The 9,979-nt window shown below is 29.6% G+C and overlaps 1 protein-coding gene across 1 annotated transcript; it reads left to right on the top strand.

Annotated features, from left to right (window-relative positions):
• Positions 1 to 6,930: 6,930 nt before the first annotated feature.
• On the top strand, positions 6,931 to 9,633 carry LOC135145773 (uncharacterized). Its single transcript, XM_064077912.1, has 9 exons — positions 6,931 to 7,036; positions 7,142 to 7,237; positions 7,337 to 7,430; positions 7,661 to 7,765; positions 8,176 to 8,343; positions 8,508 to 8,574; positions 8,957 to 9,107; positions 9,176 to 9,355; positions 9,427 to 9,633. The coding sequence occupies exons 1-9, from the start codon at positions 6,941 to 6,943 to the stop codon at positions 9,580 to 9,582; spliced, it is 1,113 nt and encodes a 370-aa protein (XP_063933982.1). The 5' UTR covers positions 6,931 to 6,940; the 3' UTR covers positions 9,583 to 9,633.
• Positions 9,634 to 9,979: the final 346 nt, after the last annotated feature.

Genomic DNA, 9,979 nt, shown 5'->3' with positions numbered 1-9,979 from the left:
TATAATTAATAATAAATTTAATTTACCCCTTTGCCTCTTCTCATTTTTATGCGGCACGTAAATGCCTGACGTCAACTTTAAAACTCTGCCGACTACTCAGGGTTTGTGTACTTATCAGTGACCTTTAATGTTCTTTGGGTAGATTAGTCACCCTCCACGGCCTGTAAAGTCGAAGCTTTCACGCACAACAAATTTACTAACTTACCCTCAAGTAATGAGAATGCTACCATGCCTGCACACACAGCACTGTGATGGCGCGCTATTCTTTCTACGCTGCCAATAATTTTTGCGCCCAGCTCTGGGCTTCGGGAGCCTCGCGGGCTGGTAGTCTGAGTAAGTTTCACGAGGTTAAGCCTCTTCTGTTTTACACGTTTAATGACTGGCATGATTCTTTTCTAGATGGAAGCCCTCGGGCAACAAGAATTTCCTCTTACCTCAACCTAGAAAGTTTTGGATCGAGCTGCTGCTCTATTGTTAACTTATTCCTGGGTTAAGAGGCCTGGGCCCCTTTCTCTCTCTCAGCCGCCTTAACCACTAAAGAGGTTCGGTAGAGTTATCTAGTTAAAAAAGCTTCGATTGATAGATGCTTGCAACAAGGTTCTTTTTTCTTTTTTGGCATCATTGAAGGTTAAAATTCGTAAGGCTATTCATAACCCCACTGACACATTTCGGAGTAGAGTTAGCTCTTTAGGTCAAAAACACCACTTTAAACAAGGGAAACCCAATATGTGGGCACATCCCGTTTAGGCGCATATTAAAATTCTCACCTCTTCACAGAAACCATAATGCAGGATTAAGGTTCTATTGAAGGTATACTTTATTTACTAAACTCCCGTCAACCCTACACAAAGGCTTATCTTTCATGTAAAAAGACATATTTATGGGTTCCTTCTCGAGGCAGAGGAACTTAAAATTCGTAATAACAAAATAATGCTTATAAAAATATAATTTATGAAATAAATAATGCAGGTGTAAAAGTAAATAAAAAATGTTTACTGACCGCATCCAAAGGTAAAGGCAACTTTAATTAATAGTGTTACTATTGAAGACCGTTATAGATATTGCTGTAAATCGTAAAATAGCTTGTCATTATAAATAAGATTTGCAATATGAAAATTTCCCAAGATACACAGTGTCCTTTATTATTACTAGCTATAAGGAAACCAAGTAATTTATTAAAAGAAAAAAAGATGTTTAAAAAAAAAATTAATTGTTAAAATTATTTTATACGATTTGTTGATAATTTATTTTAATATTATTACTTTAAATTAAAATTAGTTTTTACTAAAATTAATTTTTTACATAAAAAACTTTCGGTAATTATTGTAACTCAAGTATTTAGTGAAAGGAACGTTTTTGAATTTACACTTGGAAAGCGAGGTTTAAAAAAGTTTAAAAAATCACCACTTTTTTAAGATACTAAGAAAAATTTCGAAAAGAATATTGTACAATAATGATTTTAATCGCTCTACTGACTATCCAGATTAAAACACTTTTTTGTGTACGAGTTAGGCTTCTCGTTATTGAGAATTAGTGAAGGCGCGCTACTATATCTGTGCTCAAAACACTAAATCTAAAACGAGCGTTTGCTGCGCTATAAACAGAAGTTAATTCTTTTTAAGATATTAACTAATATTCAAATAACAAAGATAATCGATAGTGTTTATTAACACTTTTTTTTAAAAATAATTATAATTTGAGGCGTGGTCAGAATGTAGTTAGCATGAAAAGAGAATTATCACATTAACCACATTTAGTTTAAAAAAGGTTAAAAATAAAAGGTCAAGTAAAATATAACTGTTTACCATAAAAAAAATTCATTATAAAAAAATTATGTCAAGGCAATTTTTTTACTAAAATAGAAACAATTTAAAAATAAAGAGGAATGAGAGCAATTATACAAGAAGTTTCGCGAAATATGGCGCAAAAGTTTTTTTTTAAAGAATATACGCAGGTCAAAGAAAAGAGGTTGCAGTATAAAAATAAATTTGATTTTTTTATATTTGCCAGTTCAATTTGTTCGTCTACTTTAACTAAAAGGTTTGTCTGTTTGCTTCACGCTGAAATGGGCCCAAACGTTAACAAGTTGGCATTCAAGGATAATAACCTAGAAGATTTTGCATTAGCATTATGTTTCGTTAGCCAATGTTAGTTTCAAAGACTACTAAGTGGAGGTCCTTGATCATTGTTTTCCATATGACGTTTTTTAATTTTTAAGTATCGTTTTAGGCTTGCCCATATTTGTAATAAGAGGGTAATGTTCAAGGGCAGCGCACATGTGATTATATAAGTTTGGCTCGGGCACACGCTACAATTATTTTTCTTTTTCTTTAATTGTTGTACAGTTGGGTTGCTGCGCTTAGAAGTTCATAATATTTAAATTTGCAGTGCTTTCTAGTTCTCTACTTTCCTATATTATATCACTTTGTTAATTTCACAGGCTGTAAGTTTTCGAAAACTTGTATATTATAGGCAGTAAAGTAATATAATATAGATTAATATAGTATATTATAAACAATAATGTGATATAATATAGGAAAGTAAAACTACTAGAAAGCACTGTAAATTTAATTGATTATTATAGACTCCTGAGCGCCCCAGTTAAGCAGCAAAGAAAAAGAAAAAAACTGTAGCGGGTGCGCGAGCCAAATTTGTAACCACGTGCGCAGTGCCCTTGAACATTACCTTATAAAATTTTATGCGGTTTTTTTCCAGGTAAGGTATATTTAAGTTGTTTATAATAAAAAGAGTCGAGGCCTTGATGTGTGTTTATGTAAATGCAGCCCATGCAGGTGCTGCTACCATTTTTTTTTCTCGTTATTTTCTGTAAATTTAAAGCTCTTAGAGGGTCCAGTGTTATCAAATAATTTTCAACAGTGCTTTCGGAACTTCGAGCACTTAATTATATTAAATTAATTTCTATAGTATATATAATATTATATTATACAACGTATTGTTTTATATTTGTTTTTGAGGGATGCCGGCCTGTAAAATCAAATAATAGTAAAAACATATTTATAACTCGCGAGATATTTTTACCGTTTTTCTAACCCCTGTGACCCATAAAAGCTTATACCATGCATTTATCCGATCGTAACCCTAAGCGATGGGGCGGAGCGAGCGGGAACGGATTGCTACATACTACTAGTATAGACGACGAAGTGCGCGGTCGCCGAAGTTGGAAGCCATTATTACGTCGGCTTGCATGTGGGTATTGTTGCAAGGGTTCCTATTGTATTGCACTCTTGTGTATGTTTACTTAATATTGTGTTCCGAAAATTTAAAGAAACCCCTATTTTTTTGGTGGTAAAATTTAAAAACCCTACCAGATGGATAAAAAAAGCTTAAACGGCAAAATTTTTTAACCCTATGGGGTGGAGCCAAATTAATATTTATAAGAAAATTAGTGATGCCGAAAGTATGCCAAGTTCACTAGCGCTTTGAGTTTAAAAAGAAACAAAGAAAATAATATAATTTGTTACTAAGGATTGTGCAAACAAAAAGAGAAAAAACTTTTCTGGGCAGTACAATATAAATTTACTGATAAGCCACTGGACTTTTTAAAAGATTGCTTGACAACTCAGAGTAAAGAATTATTAGTAGCCATCAGCTAAATTTAGCCAAAGTGTCTATTTGTCATTTTTAAATAGCAGTTCTTTATAAAGCCTTATTAATAGGAAAAATTTTTTAAACATACTGTATTTTTGTTTTAAAATCTCAAAATACTTAGATTTAGTAAAAAACACAGAAGAGGCATCAATTTAGGTTTCCGAAAAAGTTAGGGGGGTAGCAAGAAATTTTAAGTTATTAGTTATTCAATATAATTCCTTAATAAATAAACTAATTTTTCATATAATTATAACATAGTTACTTTTATAGCTTTTTCTATGGGATTGAGAGCTAGCCTCCAATTATTTTTTTTTTGTTAAACTCGACGCCCAACTTCGCGTAGTCTTATGATAGAAGGAAAACGCTTGCGTTGTAAATTATGTAGAAAAAACTAGAATTAGCATTCTTTTACTGTAAATCCTCGGACTACATGTTACTACCTTGAAGGTTGTAAGGTTCTCGGACAATAATAAGCGCCTAACGATAAAGTTTAAGAGTTAAAGTTTAATAAATAATAAAGTAGACTAGTTAACTTTGAGCAAAATTACTTAACAGAAATAGAATTTTAAAGCAAGAGTGGAACTAAAAGAACTCTACCAAAGCTGCACACAAGCGGAAATGGAACATAGGAAAAGACCGCAAAATAATATAAGAATTTAGAAAATTGAATAGATGCAAAAGTAACTTAAAAAGAAATTATGCGATGGGCGCTTCATATAGAGGAAGTAACAGTATCAGCCCTCTCACTATAAGTTGGAAGCCTTAAAAATCTTTTAAGAGCGAAACACTCAAATCACAATATTTTTACGCATTGAGCACATTTAACATATTAAATAATGATAACAATGATAGGAGAGCATACTAGCTCATAGTACCACCTAGTACTACCCTCAACTGTTTGCTCTCCTGAGAGAGTAAGATATTTAAGGTTTTTACACACTCTTTTCTTGCTAAAGCCGTGTAGTAAACTGTTTATAATTAAGCTGATCGACTCTTTTAAAGCAATTTATTTTTTTAACTTTTTATTAAATCCACGTTTATTCTAATTTACTATGGAGCTCTTATGCTAACATTCTTTAATTACTTCTAAAATATATATATAAAGCCACTTTAATATAGCTGTTCATAAAAAGTCTAAAAAGAAGCTTATCTAAAAGTGTCATTTGAATAGAGTAGAATATTTAAAGATATGTTACAGATCCACAGATTCCTTAAAATATCGCTCAATGCGAAAAGCGAAGTGCATAATTAATGAAGCTCAGGAACAACTAGAAATACTGCCACATGTACTTTTCACCTTAAAGCTTCCACTTAACTTAAGTAGTTAAGGTTTAAAAAGTTTGCATACAAAAGCTTAAATAATATTCTTCATTAAACTTAAGAATGGTCGCTGTTAAAAAAAATTACTACACAAATTTTGATAAGGCATTCTTTCAGGAAAAAGATACTAAAAAATATTTTGACAGAGGCTCTGTAGGTATATTTTTTAAATATTAATAGTAAAGAATATATAAAAGAAGTTTTTAGAAATTATGCTTAAGGGTTTTAATAAATTGTTAGGACAATTTTTTTTTAAAGAGTGCATGTTTACTGGTCCTCTCTTTAAAATACGCTATACGGGAGCGGTTTAAATTTAACACTTGTTCTATGTGCTTCTGATCGCTTTCTTTTGTTTAAAAGTCACCTTTAAACTTTAATCTAATTTTGTTTCATGTTCTAAATATATTGTCTGTTTCTTTATTGTAATGGTGTACGAAATCAAGTCCCTTTTGTGGTAGTCGAGTGGATTGATATTTCATGAAATAGAATCGCCTATGCAAACTTTTCCTGATTATTCGTAGTCACCCTTTCATAGCATTTTAATGTAAATTTTAAAAAAACAGAATGTTTAGAACTTTTGATTCCTGGTTAAGGAAAATAATATAAAAATTTTCTTATATACTTTGGTTGTGTTTCTAATACGTTTAAATCACTTTACACGATACCTAAAGTTAATTTTAGCAATGTTTTCGGTGTAAAACCGCGATGGGTACAAATGAGGAAATACAAGTCATAGTTTGTAAAAAGTTCTTATAAATGTTCCATTTTCTAGTGCTAGATAGGGTCATTCTACTGACATATAAGTTATTAGTAGTAGTGTTGTCACAGTGTACAAAGTTTTTTCTACGAGAAAGTAGCTTGCTTTTTAAACTGAAGAATTAAAAGTTATAACATCCTACTCGGCTTTGTTCCTCACACTATTTTTGAAGGCTTTCTAAGTACATTTTAAGTCAATAATAATGCTAGAATTACTAATTTTTTTATCAGTAAGAAAAAACTGGTTTTTACATAACTAATAATAAAATATTTCTGTTATTGGATATTTTTTATACTCTATGGATTACAAAGTAAAGATATTATAAGAAGGATACTTATTTAGAAGAAAAACAATAGATATTTAATTTTTTCACGTAAAAACTTAGTGAAAGGGAGTATACGTCAACATTGCCTATCATATAAAAGCGTGCAGATGCCTAGATTAAATAGCGTTAGTGGAATTTTATCTGACCAACGGCATCCATACAAACAATTCTCGAGTCAAGGTTGGGCTAAGTTTTCCACAATTTGTAGAAAGTTACATTAGTAAAAGTTCAATGCTAAACTTAGAGTTTACTTTAATATATAATTTATATAAATAATTTCGAACGAGTGTGTTCCTTACAATATTTGAGGGGGCTAAATACATTAGTTTATCTTGTTTGAACTATTGTGAGTTGACTTTAAAAAATCACCAAATTAATAAATTTTTTTTTTCTTTATACGCATCTATTTATTATAGATTTGTGGTTTGTAGCCGCATATATTTTAAACCGAGTGCGCAAATAAAGTCAGGTTAATAGGGTCCAAAGTAATTTTTTCTTTTAAGTTTAGAAAAATACCGCGGCCATTATACGTTAGAAAAAATAGAGCCAATTAGCCTTAATAATTATACAATTTGTCCGTTAAAACAAAGCAAAAAAAAAACTTTTAATCCAAGACATAACAATGGAGAAGAAAATTAATAAGTGTAAACTTGCATAATTTGAAAAAATTTACGTATTAATCGCCATTTTTAAAAAAACTGATTATAGAAGGTAAATTAATTTATCACCGACATTCCGACATGAGAAAAATCCAATTAAAGAAAAAGAAAACTATTATATCTAACTCCCTCCACGCCATTTTTTAAAGCAAGAAGGAGAGTGGTTCGAAGCTTACGGGTGTTGTACTGAAGTTCTATTGGCTTCTTAACTATTATAACTACATCATTCTACTTCCGCTTAAGTGTGAGAAGGGGTGCTTGTTAGGTGGAATGCTTTCTTCTATGTCTTCTCCTGTTGTTGCTTCGGTCCCTCTTGAAACTCTCAAACGTTGTAAAATTGGGACAAATGCGTCTGAATTGGAACAAGTTGAAATTTCTTTTAAATTTTAAAACTTTTTTAATAATAATAAGTTATTTAATAGCCGTTTAAAAGATATTTCTTTAAACGATATTTGTGATTTTTTGTTATAGTTTTTAGCGGCATTTGAAATCCTAGTTGGCGATCTTTTGAGTGAACTAAAAAATTTTGGAGATCTCGCTCCCGATTCTATTAAGTGGATAGAAACCGTATAAAATTGTTTTAACTTGTTATTTCTAAGTTTTGTTAAGCTAGTATTCAATTATTAACTTTTTTAAGTTTTATATAATTGATAAATTTTTGCTTAGAATTTGCGTTATAACATTCTTGGAGGAAAGATGAATAGAGGCTTGAGTGTGATTCACACATACCGTCTTCTCTTTAAAGAAAGAGAACTAACCGGTAAGCATTTTATTGTATTTATTATTTTTAAAAATAATAGAAAATATTAAACATACTACGACCTGTAAATTTTTATAGAAAAAAGTTATACTATTTTTTCTATTAGTAAAATAAAAATTTGAGATTTTTATCTCTAAATTGTTTGTTCTGATTATTCTAGATTGAAACAGTTTAATTCTTTTATAGAAATTATGTTTTTTTAATGGTTTTACTGATTTATTTTTTTTAAGATCACGAAATCTTTAAGGCTTATGCGCTGGGCTGGTGCGTAGAGCTTTTACAGGCTTGTTTTCTTGTGGCTGATGACGTCATGGACGACTCCGTGACCAGAAGGGGTAAAGATTCAAAATTAGTTGGTTTCATTAGTGGAGATTGCCGTTGTTCGATGCCACATCCTTTCAGTTTGAAACCGTTTAACCTTATAAAACTTCTAATCAACTTTTTTTCTTTTTATGGAGTAAATGGCTGCCGATTGAATTCAGTTACAACTTATTAACGCAGTTTTAACTTTATAATAAAAGAGATTCCTTAAACTAAATTTGGAAGAGATTTAATTTATCAAAGAATATACTAACGCAGTTTTTAGGTTATAATAAAAAATATTTGTTTAACTAAAATTTTAATTTAAATATTTTTTTATAAAAGAATTTTTAAGCGTCTTTAAGTTTATATTAAAAAAGATATGAAATTTTTTATTATTATAAAAGATTCTTTTTTTTAAAATTATGTTAAAATTTTATAAAAGGTCAACCTTGCTGGTATCGTCGGCCTGAGGTCGGTCTGACCGCCATTAACGACAGTTTCATGCTTGAAATGTTTATTTATAAAATTTTAAATCTTTATTTCCGAGCCGAGCCTTTTTATATCGATCTTGTCGAGCTTTTTCTACAAATAACTTTAAAAGCCGAAATTGGTAATATCATTATTAATTTTATTATTTTTGTTTTTGAATACTTTTTTTTTTAAAAGTAATTATATTGACTATTTAAGTTATAATAAGCTAAAACTTTTTTCCAAAAACATTTAAATATATATAAAAAGTTTTTTTTTAAAATAAATAATAACGAAATCTTTTAGGACAACTTCACGATTTAATAACTGCTCCTGTGGATTCTCCGAACTTTGACGTCTATACTATGGAAAGGTAAAACTGGTATATTAATGACAAATGTGATTAGTAGTATTAGCATGATTTTATAAGCCTGTTGGCCTATTTTTATTTTGGCGAGAAAATTAATGCTTTTATTGGTTTATAAAATATATTATGCACTTATGAATTATTACTAATAATAATATTATATTTTTTAGTTGCAAAAAAATTTTTGTTTTTTATATTGTTTATTTATTGTAATTATTACTTTTATTTTTAGTTGCCCACGTATTTAATGGGTTTTCTAAACTTTTTTATATTTATTTTGTTTTATTATTATTATCATATTTTTAGTTGCGCAACGTAAAAAAAAATATTTGACTCTTGTTTTATTTTTTCGTTATTATTATATTATATTTATTATTATTATTAACAGATACAAGCTAATAGTAAAGTACAAGACGTCCTTCTACTCCTTTTTCTTGCCAGTAGCTGAAGCGCTTATTATGGCCGGAAAAGGCACGCCAAAAACTTTAAAAACGTCTGAAGATATTTTGCTGGTGATGGGCGAGTTTTTTCAGATTCAAGTATTTATTATTATTTATTGTCTGTTATTATTACAGTTATTATTACTATTCTTTATTATTATTATTAGGACGACTTCTTAGACTGCTTTGGAGCGCCGGAGACGGTTGGTAAAGTCGGGACGGATATTGAGGATAGCAAATGCAGTTGGTTGGTTGTCCAGGCGTTGTTATTGGCCAATGAAAATCAGCGAAAAATTCTGTATGGTAATTATGGCAAAAAGGATAAGAATTCTGTGGATGCTGTAAAGGTGTTATTATTATATTTTATTATTATTATTATTTTTATTATTATTATTATTGAAATGCTATAAATTTTAAGGCTTTGTATAAAGATCTAAAGCTTGATGAGCTCTTCTACGAGTACGAAGAACGTACTTACGGTGAACTGATTAGGCTTATTGAAAACACAACTGCTGACATTCCAAAAGAAATCTTTATGGATTTTGCTAATAAAATTTTTAAGCGGAAGAAGTAGCGTTCGTCGAATTATTTTACAGAAATCTTAATAAAAATATTTTTTTTTGCAGATCTATTCATTCTTATAAGTTGTCTAGGGAATTTATTTTTACCTTTTAATAACTAAAATTTATAAAAATAAATTAAGCTAGAAAAGGTAGAAACAAAAAATCTAAGAATAAAAATTAAAAATTAAGATTGTTGAGGGACAATAGTTAAGACCATTGCAACACTATTTGTTTTGGTTTAAGTAAGTTTTATATAATTAAAAAAAATTTAAGATCGATATACAGTTAGTAAAAGAATTTCTTTTTTTATTTTGCTTTCTTTACTTGAAGTTTTAATTAATACTACAAAGTAGCAACAGTGCAACGAGGTACATTTTACTTATATATGCTACTCAGTTTAAATTTTTT

The sequence above is a fragment of the Zophobas morio genome, unplaced genomic scaffold (genome assembly GCF_036711695.1).
Source record: "Zophobas morio isolate AGI-343-1 ecotype UQ-CSIRO unplaced genomic scaffold, CSIRO_AGI_Zmor_V1 ptg000182l, whole genome shotgun sequence".
Classification (NCBI taxonomy): Eukaryota; Metazoa; Arthropoda; class Insecta; order Coleoptera; family Tenebrionidae; genus Zophobas; species Zophobas morio.
This window is presented reverse-complemented; position numbering and strand designations above follow the sequence as displayed.